We start from the raw sequence: 16,171 nt of genomic DNA, 5'->3' as shown, positions 1-16,171 counted from the left end.
AGTGACATGAATCTCAAAATTAAAAATGTCAATAAAGAGCGAAAAAGATATAGAAAAATAGGCACTAACATATCCATTATATGGTTTTGCAGCCATTCTAGAGAAAATGGTCCAATTATTGACTCTGTAAGATTCTCTACAGAAAAAAAAAAAGAGAGTTACCAAAACACGCTACTTATGAGATAATAGTACCCTTTGAAAAATAGGCACTAAAAATATCCAATTGCGGTCTAAAATCTAAATTTCAGCTTGTTTGATATGCTACACTTTTTGTGTAACATATTCGGAGAAAACTTATTTAGCATAAGGATATATATACTGATACCTTTTTTTTGTTTGACTACAGGTGTATCGAACCCGTCCTGCTCGACCGGATTTGTGGATTAAGGCTGAAAGTTTTCCAATTAGTGGTGGAATTTGAACTCGTGACCTCAAGATCACCACAGCTCTGCTACGACCCGTTGGTACTAATACATTTTTATTACTCCTATATTTTAAATGGACACAAATTAAAGTGACAGAATTAAATGTAAGGCCCCGTTTGGTTGTGAAATTCAGGATAGAGAAGGGAATATTCAATAGTGGTGGTATGGTTTTATTAATTTTTTATTCTGTTTTTTACACTTTTTGAAATTTTGATTCCCCCATTCTCTAATTTTTTTTTAGACCTGGATTCCCTTTCCCCGCCATTTCCGTACCACTACTATTATTGTGGTGGTGAAGAATTGAAGAAGTTGAAAATTTGAGAATTAATCATTTTAATGAATTAATTTTGTCGATTCCTTTTATTAGCAAACGGTCCCTAAAAGAATAAAAACGACTGCCAGGGTGATTCCTTAATTTATTGCAATCAGTATTTAAAAAAGAATCCGTGGAAGAATCATGGTGAATATTCAATGTGATACAGCTCCATTAGACGTAACCCGCTCCCAACTTACTAAATTAAAAATTCCAAAGGTCACAGTCAACTCTTTTTGGTAGTGACATGTCAAAATTGAAACTACTACTAAATTAAGTTAGGTAGCGTGTAAAATATCCAAAGTTCTTGGAAGTGAGACATAATCTTTCTGAGCTAACAATTAACATTATTGAGTTGTAAAGATAGATATATCTAAGGTTAATCTACCAAATCAAGCATACATGCATGTGCCAACTCATCTGGTAATGAATTTTGCCATGTATATGTGATGAGATTCTAATAGTATGTTCTCTTGCTTAATTGTTCAGCTTCTTTAAGCTTATTATTTCTTTTATTCCCTTGTAGTATTTCTTATGAGATACTATGAATCATATGAATATGAATGATGATGGATATTAACTGCAGTAAGAAATATTACCGTGCACACCTAGCTAGTACTAACACTGGATGAAATTCCATGTATATTAATTAGTAATTACTACTCCCTCCGTCCCAAGATAAGTGACCTACTTCTTTTGGGCACGGGATTTAAGGAATGGTATTTAAATAAGTTAAAGTGGAGAGAGTAAAGTATGAGAGAGGAAAAAGTAGAGGAGAGAAGAGAGAATAAAGTAGGTGGAGAATAAAGTAAGAGAAATGACTTTTTGCTAAAAATGAAAATATGTCACTTATAGTGGGACACCCTAAAAAGGAATCCAAGTCACTTATCTTGGGAAGGAGGGAGTATGATTTAGGACCTTTTCATGTATTGCTGGATATTTAGGTTTTATTAATTAAATTAAATTTATAAAATATAGAAAGATCCTTTAATACGTTCAATCTTTCAAAAATAATAGCGAACCATAGCGAATATTCATAGCGAATATTCAGATACTACTAGTATTATATTTTACTAGACGGATGAATATTCAGTGTTGATACATGACGAAATTCTTTGTGATATTTGCTATAATTAATTAATTTCAAGTTGATAGTGAACTCAGATATTAAGGCGAATAAAAACTTCCAATATCATAGTCAACTCTTTTTGATTGTGGCATGTTAAGTTGAAACTAACTGGACAAGATATTTAAGGATTGGAAATGAGACAGCTGAGTATTAAGAATTTACATTATTGAGTTGGAAAATTAGTTGTGATTAATTAATAAAAAAGAGAGCATATAGGTGCCCAACTCATTTAGTAAAACTGAATAAAAATTTAAAACAGTACTACGATGTCATTCTATGTTCTTCAATTACTAACATATTGTTTCAAACAAAATGTTAGTACTAACATATTTAAATAATTTTTGAACAAAATTTAAAGAGAATGAGAGGCTTTTTTCCAATCCATAAGAATCTTCCAAGACTAGAAACAAATGTAGATTTGTTCTAAGGAACCTTCAAAATCGAAGTGTGTACTGCAAAAATCAGCTACATTTCAACATACACCTATACATGATCAATCACCAGCCAGGATTCCTCATTCCTTGCTACAATCAAGCTAAGTCAAATGAAGCCAATCCATCTGTATGAGGCTGTTTATTGTAGTACACTTAGTTTGCCACGGCCGTCGCATGTAGCACAGGATCGAGCAGATGAGCACTTTGTGCAGTAGCTCCACTTCTTCGGAAGCCTGTCCACAGAGAATGAGATAATACATATTACTGCTATATGGTGAAGACAAGTAAAATCGATAGGAACAAACAGCCTAACCCTGCTGTGTATCTAGTTGCTGCGTTTTGTGACGTCAATCTTGCTCTTTCTGCACTTGCCTCAGACAATCTCTTTAGCACAAATCCTTCTCCTTTGCATTCAGAGCACACACCTGAACCTCCACAGTCATCGCATGTTCTTGTTGGAGCCTTTCTACCACAACAATCACAGTCAAAGGAACATCAACATAAGTAAAGAAAATAGGATGCAAGTCTCTGAATTTAATTTTTTAGCCACCAATTCTTGCTTTTGATTAATGTAACATGTATTTTGATGCTTTTCAGCCTTCAACATAGTTTGTTCCTTCACTTTCTCCATTATAACTCTGTATGTTTGGTTTAGTATCAGGATAAGGAATTATCTTGTTGAGCAAATGACTAAAAGCAACTAGAAATGCAATGCTCTAAATAGGTTCTTATATCTTAAGTAAACGTCCCTTGAAGCATGTATGCTATAATGATAATATGTTAGAGGCCATTTTTCAGGGGTTTCCAGCAGTATTTAAGGCAATAAGAATCATTATATGGCTTAAATAATCATATCTTCTACAGAAAGAAAATGACATTTCATTCAATCGAAGACAATGTGAGGAGTAAATTCTCCGACTAATGTAAGGCTCATAAAAAAAACCTGTCCCTTCACATATTGCATTAGTTTTGGTACAACATTTTACATGTGAAATGCTTGGCTCATAACTTTCTCTTATAAGGAGATGCAGTTATATCAAGTTAGGACACATATATACCTCAGTCACTTCAGAGTTTTTAGTTTTCCTAATAAGAAATGTAGCAGCTGCACCAACAAATGTTGCAGCCACGGCTACAGAGGCCGCTGTTTCTGGTAGTGAAGACAGTACTTTTACTGTTTCTCTTCTTCGTGTTTTTGCCTTGTAAACATTCACCGACCCAAAACTGACCCTGGACTTCGAACTTATCGAATCTGCACAAAAAAGTGAATAACAGATCTAAAAGTACTGAATACAAGATATGTTAAGTTTGAGTTTCCAGTATTGAGAATGACAACTTTACTCTGCAGCAGATGCCATTTTGTTTCAAGAATTTGCAAACATTCAAATAAGAAGCAGAATATGTTCTATCTATGGCAGCCAAGTAAAACTAAGCCACAAGGACCAAATGCACTCTTGAAACTACATAGATCGTGTCACAAGTTCAAAATCAGCTTGGGTAGGATTATTATCTCAAACATAAAATGCGTTAAAATGCATGTGAAGGAGAAATACAGATCCATCTCACCATTTAGCATATCAATTAACTTCGAGGTTGTGATTTGGAGATTTGATTAGTTTGATTGTAGGGTCTATCTCATGAACAGAGACAAAAATATACATCCAATATACACATGAGACACAAATGAATTAATTCATCATATGTTTGTGAGTTTATTCAATCTGTTTTGTCCAAAAAGGAAAGCCTATGGAAATTAGGAATCAGGCAATGTAGAGACAAGTGAATCACAATGTTTTCACATGGAAAAAAGCACTTACAATTTCTTTTATATCTGAACTTTAGTTATTGATAATCAACTATATTTGAAACTTAAATCCAGAAAAACAAATGACAACATTCAAATGAAATAAGCAAATGCTGCAAATATTTAGGCTTTATCATTTCAAATATCAAATATTTTGTTTAGTAATTCCCTGACCACTCTAGTGTACAAAAGAACTAGGCAACAAACATCCCTGTGCAAGTAACATGATGAGTTGCTCAAATTGGATAATAATCAATATCACATCTCTTCAAGCCAATGTCACCGAACAAACACTCAAAATATAATTGATGATTGCAATCGGAGTAAAAAACAATCAAGAAACAAGGCCGTATGCTTCACTTATATGCATATATCATAAGTATGCCTTCCCATCAAAAGTCAATGTCTTTGTGATCAAATCAAGAATTTCGACAACAGGCAATGAATGAAATCATCATCTTGTTTGGAAAGTTACAGCACGGTGATTAGTAAAAGAATGAGAGTAAAAGAGCGAATTCCTGGCTGTGGCTTACTGAAATTGAAGGGAGCAAGTGAAAGATTTAGATTCAGCGACGTTAGCTCCATTTGCAATTTAGATTTTGATACTCGCACCGGATTTAATGGCTCGTATGCATTGTATAACCTCGCCACCGATATTTGTTTCTCACTTTTCAAATATGCCCCTCCACTATCTTCACTTTACAATTTTGTCCGTCTAATTATAATCCGAGATGTGTTTTTACTTTTTATCATTTCATAATTTTATTTATTCCGAAGAAGTAAAATCGAATGTGCTTTTTCTTATTCTTATTTTTACCATACAAGAAGTTCTGGTTTAATTAGATAGTACTAATAAAAATGTGTATTACTAATAAAAATACATACAATTACACTAGGAATTTAAGTCGTTAAAAAATCTAATTTCATTTATTCTGAAATTTATTTTATGACCTACAAAATCTAAAATCTAAAATATGGAGTACTTATATTTTTAATATACAGTTAATTACTTTTTTATTTTCGTACTTTATGAATTTGTTTTAAATTTGTGAAGTGTATTTTTAAGAAAAGTAATATTCCCTGTCGCGGAATCCGCATCGAATCGGAAGAAATTGCCGGCGATAGAAGCTATATGGCGCTGTCGCGGCAGCTCAACGGCGAGAGGGCGGTGGTGTTTATCTATATTGTTCGAATTCTTTCATCCATTCCTCTTAGTCTCGTGCCGGAAGGCTTCTCGCTCTCTGCGTTGAGATATCCGCGGACGACGCCTCCAATCCGCTTTCTATTTTCTTTAGAACCAGGTTCAAACTAGTAATTTCGATTATTTTGGGAGATTTTGGTTTGTGTTAGGATAGAACACGCTATTTGCTGTTGGTTTTGAGGATAGCTTTCGACTGGTGTTGTTGCGTGTCTTATGGAAGGATTTCATGATATCGTTAGGATCATGCATCGGGCTAAACTTAAGATCAAGCTTAGTCAAAATTGGTTTTTTAAATCTGATGACTCGTTCTTTGCTTATTTTGGCGTCTCTGAATGTGTTATCAACTTTATACTAGGTTGAAGTTGTTGATCAATATGTCCTGGGAATGGGATACTTTTGTTTCGTCTCTGTTGATCTAAACTGAGCGGGCATGGAGTCTTGCTATCAACTTACGAAATTAATTTCGCCATAATTTCCCCCAAAGCTTGTTCTACCAATTTGTTACTGCAGTTAATTTGGAAATGGCTGCTGACAGGCCTGGAGTTTCTTCTGGAGTTCTACTGGGTGCAGTCACACTGCCTGGTCTCCTACTCTCCAAGTTGGTACAAACTTTGAGAGAAAATTCATTGCAGCAAGTTGGAGTTAAAGGTATGTGTTAGGAGTGAAGGGACAATGCAACATGAATGAAAGATGTTTGAATAATTGTCCAGACAAAATGTAAAGCATTCACTGAATACAATGCTTAAGAACAACAAAATGGACTTTTCCTTTTCTCCATTCGGCACTTGCCGGACCCACTCACTGCATAAACCCACTACTACGTACAACTTTGTCTACGTCAACTGCATATATGATGATGTGCATAACACATCACTCTTCATGAGTAATCGACAACACCTTACTTTCATCGTCGACGATACATTGGCTATCGCTATCAGTTTGATGTGTAATGTTCACTTTAAGCACCCCCCCACTCTTATATCTTTTCATATTTGTTGGGATTCCCTCTTAAAATTAAATATTCCAGTTTTGGGTTTCTGGTTGCACTTAAATGCAATTGCAGGGTTGCTGAATCCAAGGAATATATTGTACAAATCAATAAAGCATAATAATTGTTTCTTTATTTCATAGCTCCTAATGAAATTAATTATTCTTCTAAAAAACGGTGATGCAACAATTTCACTATTGTTTATCCATATTTTCGTTTGTTTATGTATCATCCACACAAAATATCTCGTGAAATTCTTGTCACCTCTATTTTTCTCACTTTTAGATTATACAAATATTCTATAGTTGGTTCATTTTATCCTTGAAATGCCATAGATTCATGATCATCTAGTTCATTCTGTATGTTTCTGCATTCTGCAGAGTTTGAGTATCTGAAGTCACAGTACTGGGCTGCATCATCCAGTTGTGTTGCTGTGCTAATCTTCCTTTCCCTCATTGGTCAGTGTCCGGGAAAGAGCAATTCTTCTATCTGCTCTCCTTCCAGAAGGAACCAAATATATAGTTCCATTTGTGTAATATTCTTTGTTGGATCTGGCTTGGCATCCTTATCTGGTAAATTATATGGTGGTAAGTGAACAAGTTTGATGTTATCATACACATTCCAGTATTTGGAATATGCGTGTTTGTTCAGATGATGAGAAATAGGTAGTTTTGTTAAAGGACTTACTCAATGAAGAAATTTGTCATACACTCCTTAATTTATTTTGTATGCACTTCTCTTTTGTAGGCTTGTCTCCAGTCTTGATATCGTTATGGGTGCTTGGCCATGGGTGGGCATCAATTGCACTAATTCAAAAGATCCTTGAAACATTTCCAGCTTGTGCTTCTATAGGTACATTATGTGATTGTTTAGGTTACATAAGCACTAATAATAAAAATTCGAGTTTCGAAAGTTTGGTTGCTCACAATTTTATTGCTTTCATGGAAGTAAAAATCTTGAGATCGTGCTCTTATGATTTATTCCATTCTTTTCTGTGTGCATGTGCCACGAGTGTGTTTGTGTGAGAAAGGGCTTGTTATTGTCTAGTAAGCAATTGTATGTGTATCTCTTGGCAGGAGAATCTCTTCTAGTGACTACTGGAATTGTTATCTATTTTGGAGACATGTTGGCATATACTGCTTCCAAAGTTTGTTTCACCATCTTCAGTTCTCCTAATGCATGGTCACAAGGTGACCAGTTATTTCTTTTTTGACTGATCAAAGTCTGTATCAAGCAGATTTCTTATTTGGTGTCATTGAAGGCACTATTCACTCAAAATGGAATCAACAGAGGTGAGATAAGCACCATTATACAGGTATTATTCTCTGACAACAGTCAAAATTGTCAGTTGTACCCAGTAAAGCTGATGAAACAATTCAATCTTGTTAGTTGTTCACTAGAGGTTCGTTTGCTTCATTGATGCAGGGAATGATTTTTGGTCTCCTTCTTTTTTCTGTGTTCTATAAATATATTCTTCGAATGGGGGAATACTGTGTCAGCTCAAGAAACAACACAGACTTGGAAACCCATGAGAAGAGAAGATCCCTTGTTTTTTACGCTTTGCTCACTTTTTTGTTGGTAGCAGTAGTTCCGGCATGGATGCAATTTGTGCATACTTTCAACATGCACCCATTTTTTTGGTAGTAGCCTGCAGATTATGGTTTCAATATGTTTCTGCTATCTTCCATAGTCTTGGTTCATATTAAAGAAATTATAAAGTATTTGTCTTATCATAACGATAGAGTGGGAAACTGACACTTGTGTAGGAACCCCAATGCTTAGAGAATTAGTAATTAGCACTTTATCGAAATCCTCGAGATCAGTGATTACATAAGGGCTTCAAAAAAAGCATTGTTGGTATCTTAAAAGTTGAGGTAAGATTGTTGAAGACAACGCACAAGAATTCAAAGGGGTTAAGTAACTTCCAGTTTGCTCCTCCTTGAATGTTTTTAAGGTCGATTTATCATAGTCCTTGACTATGAAAGATGGTTTGCATAGCTAATTTAACTTTTTAATCTGAGATACTGAATATGGTGTCTATTATTTAAATGGAAAATGCATGTGTATACTGTAGAAACCTGCAATGGGCTCCATAATTATCAGGAAGCAGTTAGAATATTCTGAAAGGATGAAGTTGAATCTCATACATGAGATAAGTTGGCAATGGTTCAGTTTAAAAGTGTAAAGTATTTCTCGAGAAAACACAATCTTTTCCAGTAATCCTCTTCTGAACTTTCTGATAATAGATTTGGCTGTATCATATTTTGTTCAAAGGATAGATTCAATAGAATTATGAGATATTAAAATTAGAGAAACACTTAATAATTATAAAACATGAGTTATAACCTGTACATGTTAGCATATATGCTATCTCTATTTGGTCACTTGAAATTATTTTCGCTCAGTGGATAATTGCAAGTGTTGGCTTATTTTAGTGAATTATCTTGGTCATAACATCTGAATTATCCTCAACCTCTTCTGTTAGCCAGGGTCATTCATTTTGTTTTATCTGAACCGCTGAATCGACTTGCTCTATGTGTCTATTGGCTGGTCACCATATCTGTATCTGTTAGACGGTTTTACAGCATATCAAAGAACAGTAAAACCGAGAGAATACTTCTTCGTAAATATTATCATCTGATGGCTGTTGCACTTTTTGTTCCTGCCCTTATATTCCAGGTGCTTTAAGTTAAAAAAAAACTCGGTTTATCTGTCATTTTCTGCATCTCTATTTCCCTGTAATTAATCGATGTTAATGCTTTATATTTTCTTTTTTCAGCCAAAGTTTCTTGATCTTTCTTTTGGTGCAGCTTTGGCAGTTTTTCTCTTGCTGGAAATTATTCGAGTAAGTCCTGATGAAAGCAACTTTCCCAGTTTCTTGGGTTTTATTATTCTTGTCATATGAAATGCAGAATCCTATGTCGGAGTTCAGTAGCTACTAACTACTGAAATATTTACGTTTGCTTCTAGTTACCGAGAACTCATGCATCATATTACCATTTTATTATTGGAGTTTCTCTCTTGAGATATATAACGAGTGAATACGCAGCATCTTTCTAAAATCTGAGCAATGTTTTATACTCCCTCCGTCCCATTAAAATTTGAGTCGTATTCCTTTTTAGTCCGTCCCATAAAAGTTGAGTCATTTCCTTTTTTAACAAAAGACAAAACATCTAATCACTCTTACTTTATTCCATCATTTACTTTACTCTCTCTTATCCTTCCTACTTTTTTCATCTCTTCTATTTATTTAATATAAATTCTTAATCTCCGTGTCCAAAAGTTTTGTCTCAACTTTTAAGGGACGGAGGGAGTATAAATTTGCATAGATCTTCCATCTTTGATTGCATGATGTTTGGTGATGGTGCAAGGAGTAGAAACTTGAGTCTTTCCCATGTGGAAATAATTTATGCATTGTCCCTCACTATCACTTCCTTTTTTTTCATTTGAAACCATAAACATGCCATTATCTTGGAAACTAGAAATACATAGTCTTCATCTCATGGGAATGATACTTGGATATAATCATAGGTGACAGAAATTTTCTACATCTCTTAATACTGCAATCTATAATTGACTGTGGTGTTGTTTGAGCTACCTCTCCATGAGTTTCACAACTTGGGTCTTTTTTCACCTGTGATACTTTTAAGCAAAGGGGGGATGCAAGTTGGTTCGCTTCTTTTGTATATGTTGGCCCTCTGGCTTATTTATAAATAATTCTGTTTATGCTTATATCATTTATTGTTGTACCTTGTTTTTTACTAACTTAGATTTTACTGTGCAGATACGGAAAATCTGGCCCTTAGGTCATCTAGTGCATCAATTTATGAATGCGTTTACAGATCATCGTGATTCTGATCTTCTTATTGTCAGGTGTGTGATCAATGGCTACATTGCATAATTGATATACCATATGGGTCCCATATTGATTGACTCAATTCCTGCCTTATCTCTCTATCCAGCCACTTCTCACTGTTGTTGGGATGCGCAATTCCTATATGGTTGTCCTCTGGTTTTACTGATAGACCACTTGCACCATTTGCTGGAATTCTGAGTCTTGGTATTGGAGATACAATGGTAAACTCATATGGTCTCTTTTGGCTGCTGACATTGTTTCTATGATCTTTGATTTGAATTTCTAACTTGATATGCAATTTTGATTCTTTAAAGGGTTTAGGGTTTAGGGTTTAGGGCCTAAACCCTAAGAATCATCTACAAGTAATCTAGTGAAAAGTTGAACTTGTTTGCTCATGCAATGCCAGTAATCCCTGTGCTATATACTCTAGTTTGACTAATGCTGAGTAACCATCCATCTTAGAAATATACCAGTTCAATTACCAGAGTTTTCTAGTATTCTGGTGGTTGATGCAACTTATCACGTCTGTAACTGCTGATAAATCATTGTGTCACTTTCTGTTGAGAATACGTGTTGTGGGTTTGCTTCTCAGTGTAGAATGTTGTAACTTGTTATATTTGAATATTCTCTTCTCTATAATGAATTGTAGTGACCAACAAAGAAAAGGAAAAATGGAAGACGAAGATTCATTCAATTACTGAGTTAAATAGTGTGGATGACTTCCTACCACTGTTTTGCTTGTGCTGAATGTTTTGTTTTGTGGTTATATAAGGCATCTATGGTAGGACACAAGTATGGAGTTCTTCGGTGGAGCAAGACTGGAAGTACTTTCTCCATCTCCCTTCCCTCTGTGTTATGTAAACTTATTTTTTCTGCACTAACTCGTGTGAGTTTGTTATTTCAGAGAAAACAATCGAAGGCACTGCTGCTGGCATCACTTCTGTTCTTGCTGCTTGCTTTGTTCTACTCCCACTTTTAGCAGCAACTGGTTACATTTTCACTATGGTCTCTCTCTCTCTGTTGCATATATCTGTATATAACTTGCTCACTACTTTTTCACGCATTCATGGCCGTTTGCACTTGTGGTGCATGTTTTTGCAGCACTGGTTTTCCTTGATTGTAGCTGTAACCACGAGCGGGCTGTTGGAGGCCTACACAGCACAGCTTGATAATGCCTTCATACCTTTGGTTTTCTATAGCATACTCTGTTTATAAAATGCAACAAGAAAGCAACGTTCGACGTGCAAGAGCCTCACCTATTAATCATACACAACTTCACAGATAAGTCAGCTTCTTTTTTCCTGTATTTAATACCAACATAGCGTAAACCGGTCATAAATATAGACATGTGTTCTTACTTCTTTCCATTTTAGGTATAGATGGAATGTATGCTGTACAAATAGTTTATATAGTATACGAGTCAAAATTAACATATGCTACGTGGAAGCAACACGACTGCCGAGAATGTAACCCAGTTTACTTTAATCTGTATAAGAACGTGCCATGATTTTTATTCACCAATTGTTAACCACATTGTGTAACTCATAGTTGTTGATATTTTAACTCACTTATGCTCATGAAAGTTTGCACAAAACTTAGGCCGCATTCTGAAATATATTAATTTGCACTCTACTACATACTAGGAGCAGCTAAAAAAGACTAGCCTCACATGCTAATCTCGAATACACTAAATATAATAAAAATTGTAGAATTCTTGGTGCTTTTCAACTAAGTTGGTGGTTTGTTTCCAAAATGGAGTTTGGATAATTGAACTCTTCTTCTTTCACTCCAATTTAACCCATATTCTCAACAACTGCTATGCGCCACTTGACTGAGTGGAGTGTTGTGACACACCACTCAATCGAGTGGGAGTCTCTGAAAGTATTCGCTCAAATGATTCGACTGTTTGATATGTGATAGCACATATCACTTGATCAAGTGAAACCTACTAGGATAATCGACTACATAACACTCGGTTGAGTGTGATGTGGTGTGGCACCACTGGACCGAGTAGAAGTCTTTGGAATGATTTCACCATGTGACTCAATTGAGTCTATGGTCGAAACTCACCACTCTATCGAGTGGAAGCATCCGACTCTTTTTGTGTTTTAACTTTGTCCGAGCTCTGTTTCTACCTCAAATTGTGACCTTAGAATGAAAATAACACTCATTACGAGTGTAATAAGATGTTAAAACCCAAGAAACCTTGAGGGGAATAAATTATCTAATTCACCAACTGCATCTGTTAAAATGATGTTTTCTGCAATGAAATTTGTAAGAACACATGCAAAATAAGATGAGAGATGATTGATTGAACAGTGATTTGGTGACATTTAATGAAAGGCCCCCGTCTTCCCCATTGTTTCTAATAAAGGAATTTTGAACGATTTCAAGATATTAATGATAGAAATTCATAGGGTTTCATCCTAAAACCAATTGGTGATAGGAAAAGAAGTCCATAAGACTTATAGAGTTGTTTTAGTTCTCTCTTTATATTGAGGTGGGATGACATAGTTATATTTTACTTTTAGTTTTATTACCGGTGCCTTCCCTTGAACCCTTCAAGTTGAACCTTGTAGGAGTTGGACTTTTGTGGTTATCAATTAAACTAACCCTCTATCGAATTGACCTAAATATAAAATCCAATTATACTGATCGAGCAATTAACTTTTTTTTTTCACTCTAGATATAATGAAGGGGTTTGTTAAATTTGACCCATGGTTGACGACCTGCTCTAATATCATGTTAGTCTTGATTCAAATGACGAAATTGTAGAGAAACACATTGCACAAGAATGGTTTTTGTTGCTCTCAAAAGATACTATGCACCATTCTAATTAGTCCTTCCTATATGAGAGAGTACAATGTTTACAAGGAAATTAATCTACAATACAAATACAACGTTTTATTTTAAGAAAGATTATCCTTGATTTGTCTTGATTCTTTAAGATTTTTCAGGTTCTGGATAAGTATAATAAATTTGGTTCATGGCCTAACAAATTCTTCATATCCATGTCTTGATGACAAGAATTCGAGCTCACTTCAAAAGTGACATTCCTAGTTTGAGCCGAAGTGCCTAGTGGCATATTTGCGCCCCAAGTGTACATGTGTGCAAATGTGCAAGTGAATTTTCTAATTAATTTGGTTTCGAACTTTTGTGACACCTTTTGCACTTTCCCAGCTCATTTACATATAGGGATAGTTTCAGCCATAGAAATGGAGTAGTATTTTAGAGTTTGGACTTATACTTCCTTCACTTTATAGTTCTGTTTTGGGTAGATACCTGGCCACATGGCAATAGAGAATTCTGTCTCGTCGGTAATGTCTGGTCGATCCATCATGCAGATTTCATTTTACTTGCCAAAACTAAAACAAGTGGAGTACTATCTGATAATTTCAAATTAACTAAATTTTTCCCGAACCCAAGCTTCCGTATTGATATGAGAAATCATACATTGGGTTTTGAGTCATTGACAGATAACAATTTGGCATATATAGTTGGGGGTAATCACTATGCATATAAAATGTTTTATCAATATTTCAGTTTAGTATAAAAAGTTTTAGGTTTGCATTAATCTTATCAAAAGTTTCATTATTATTTTAAGTTAATTATACATTCCGTCCCAATTTCTTAGTCTTCATTTGGCCATTTTTGTATTAACTTAAAGCATTAATGAAACTTTTCTATGATTCATGTAAATTTGAAATTTTTTGTACTAAATTGAAAACTGGTGAAATATTTTGTATGTACAATAATTATCTTGGTTTTGAAGTTGGCTTATGCTACATGTGTGTCGAAACCAATTATGATTCGAGAATAACTTGACTACTTGAGTGAATAAAAATGAACAAAGCAACTGTTTTAGGTCATGCAATTGAACAAGAAAAGCGACTATTAATCTCATGCTCACTTTCTTCATTTATCATTTTTCTATTTTCTTTTCCATACTTTAATAATTGCACATTAAAATCTGTGGTATCTATAAATGAAACTATTTTTGTGTGGGTTAAGTATATACTCCCTCCGTCCTATAAAAATATTTACACTTTTTATTTTCGTCCATCCCACAAAAATATGTGTATTCCATTTTTAGAAAGTTATATCAATTTAATAATGTAGATCTCACTATCCACTAACACTATTTTAACAATGATTCTCATATTCTCTCCTACTTTATTAATTTTATCTTAATTATCGTATCATATCCATTGTCCATATTGTTATGAGACGGAGGGAGTATAATGATCCCGTATGATTCAAAATAAAGTTATTAACTCTATCTGAGAGTAAACTGTCGGTCATACAACTTAATTAAAGTCATAAGTATATATTATGATGATATAGCGAAAACAAATAAAATAAATGATGATATTTCATTATATGAGATTTAGATATTTCATTGCCATCCTTACTGACATACATATATGATAAATATCAACGTAAGAGTACAGTTCACAGTACTAGCGTACTGGATAGCAATATTTGGATTTATAATAACCAAATATTCATCACAGTATATAGTTTATTTAGGTAGACTTTATTATCATGAAATAATAATAGCGAATAATAATAATACTAGTAATAGAAGGATTGATGAGAATTGATTGATGGAAGAAAATGACATCTGATTCACTTACAGAATGACAATCTCAGCACATGCTTCATACTCGTGGACACTGATGCAGTTTGCCCATTTATTTAAAGGATTGACTTACTCAAATATAAATACTGTTTTGTAATTAAAACGTTATTAATTCATTCAATTAATTAACCCTATCAGTTGCCACAAGACAACTCTAGCTGACCATGCCATGGAACTTTATGTCGTTCGCCACAATAATGTAAATATGCTGTGCTGCTTCAGTTTAATTTCTCTCTTTAAATTATGAGAAGTGACAATTCATGCAACGACAGTGATATAATTATAAAGATCCAACTGACATACGAGTCTCAACTATCCGTATCCGTATCCGTATCCGTATCCGTATCCGTATCAAGTTTCTGACTACTGATTTTTATCAATACTTCTCGATATTATTATAGCTAAAACACCAATTCATTCAGTTCTGTAGATTTGTGAATCTATCACTAAAAGCGTTTCATTTTATCAATAACATAGGAGCATCTCCACCGGCGGACGTCGTGGAAGTCCGACAGGACGTCCGCCATTGTGAAGGTTTAGGTCGGACATGGACGTCCCGTGAGGACGTCGGATATCCTCGCGACGTCCGACCGGACGTCCGCCATTGTGGCGTCAGTCGGATGTCACGGTCGGACGTCTGAGTTAAAATTTAATTTTTTTATTTTATTTTTAAAACTCTATAAATACGGCTCGTTGAACTTCATTTCATTCACACCACTTGTGTTGACAAGTTTCTCTCTCTAATCTACAAGTTTCATTTCTACTATAAATGGAGTACAATAGAAACTCCCCCACCACGAGCGGATCAAACACACTCACGTTTCCCGCCGGAACGAAGGGAAACTTTAATGCGGGGATGAATCCCCAAATGGCGGGGATGGCAGGGATTACTCCCCAAATGTTCTACAATATGTACAATTGGATGAGTCAGATGGGTGGGATGATACCGGGGACAGCGGGGATGGGTGGTATGACGCCAAATATGGCGGGGGTGGGTGGGATGATGCCCGAGGCCTCGGGGATGGGGAGTATGACGCCAAATATGGCGGGGATGGGTGGGACGATGCAGCACAGGAGCCCTCAGACACCTAGGGAATCTGTCTATCGTCCATATATAGATTTGTTGTCCGATGATTCCCCTAGTACTGTTCCGGAGACTCAGTACGCCGCCGGCATCGCGACTTTCTCTTTTAAGGAGTTGGGGCTATCGCGGATCCGTGAGACTCCCGATGAGGCGGAGCCTGCTGCAAGGGGCAGGGGCAAAGGCAAGGGCAAGGCCAGGGGCAGGGGTAGGGGCAAGGGCAACGGGAAAGCCCCGAGCTCTTCCTCGCAAACGGGGGGCAGAGGAGGAGGAGGGTGAGGAGGAGCGGGGGAAGAGG

At 35.5% G+C, this 16,171-nt stretch overlaps 2 protein-coding genes across 4 annotated transcripts; one reads left to right on the top strand and one right to left on the bottom strand.

Annotated features, from left to right (window-relative positions):
* Window positions 1-2,218: 2,218 nt before the first annotated feature.
* On the bottom strand, window positions 2,219-4,797 carry LOC125218699 (uncharacterized). Its single transcript, XM_048120437.2, has 4 exons — window positions 4,639-4,797; window positions 3,360-3,553; window positions 2,615-2,763; window positions 2,219-2,534 (listed from the first exon to the last, which is right to left on the bottom strand). Exons 1-4 carry the CDS (start codon window positions 4,688-4,690, stop codon window positions 2,441-2,443), a joined length of 489 nt encoding a protein of 162 aa, XP_047976394.1. The 5' UTR covers window positions 4,691-4,797; the 3' UTR covers window positions 2,219-2,440.
* A 577-nt stretch (window positions 4,798-5,374) lies between these two features.
* Window positions 5,375-11,667, top strand: LOC125223211 (dolichol kinase EVAN-like). 3 transcript variants are annotated; one of them, XM_048126239.2, is made up of 14 exons: window positions 5,375-5,406; window positions 5,842-5,954; window positions 6,675-6,881; window positions 7,042-7,146; window positions 7,371-7,441; window positions 7,532-7,609; window positions 7,720-7,934; window positions 8,784-8,973; window positions 9,074-9,139; window positions 10,079-10,167; window positions 10,257-10,371; window positions 10,923-10,974; window positions 11,055-11,155; window positions 11,252-11,667. In XM_048126239.2, the coding sequence occupies exons 5-14, from the start codon at window positions 7,418-7,420 to the stop codon at window positions 11,363-11,365; spliced, it is 1,044 nt and encodes a 347-aa protein (XP_047982196.2). In that variant the 5' UTR covers window positions 5,375-5,406; window positions 5,842-5,954; window positions 6,675-6,881; window positions 7,042-7,146; window positions 7,371-7,417; the 3' UTR covers window positions 11,366-11,667. The 3 variants fall into 3 exon arrangements, with proteins under 3 accessions (XP_047982196.2, XP_088919088.1, XP_088919089.1); XM_089062962.1 differs by lacking the exons at window positions 5,375-5,406; window positions 5,842-5,954; window positions 6,675-6,881 and having other exon boundaries at window positions 7,083-7,146; window positions 7,532-7,586; XM_089062963.1 differs by lacking the exons at window positions 5,375-5,406; window positions 5,842-5,954; window positions 6,675-6,881; window positions 7,042-7,146 and having other exon boundaries at window positions 7,423-7,586.
* The last annotated feature ends 4,504 nt before the right edge of the window (window positions 11,668-16,171 follow it).

The sequence above is a fragment of the Salvia hispanica genome, chromosome 1 (genome assembly GCF_029641045.1).
Source record: "Salvia hispanica isolate PSC_SH4W2 chromosome 1, Shi_PSC_v1, whole genome shotgun sequence".
NCBI classification, from domain to species: Eukaryota; Viridiplantae; Streptophyta; class Magnoliopsida; order Lamiales; family Lamiaceae; genus Salvia; species Salvia hispanica.
Note: the sequence above shows the minus strand (reverse complement) of the source record. Positions and strands in the feature narration are given on the sequence as shown.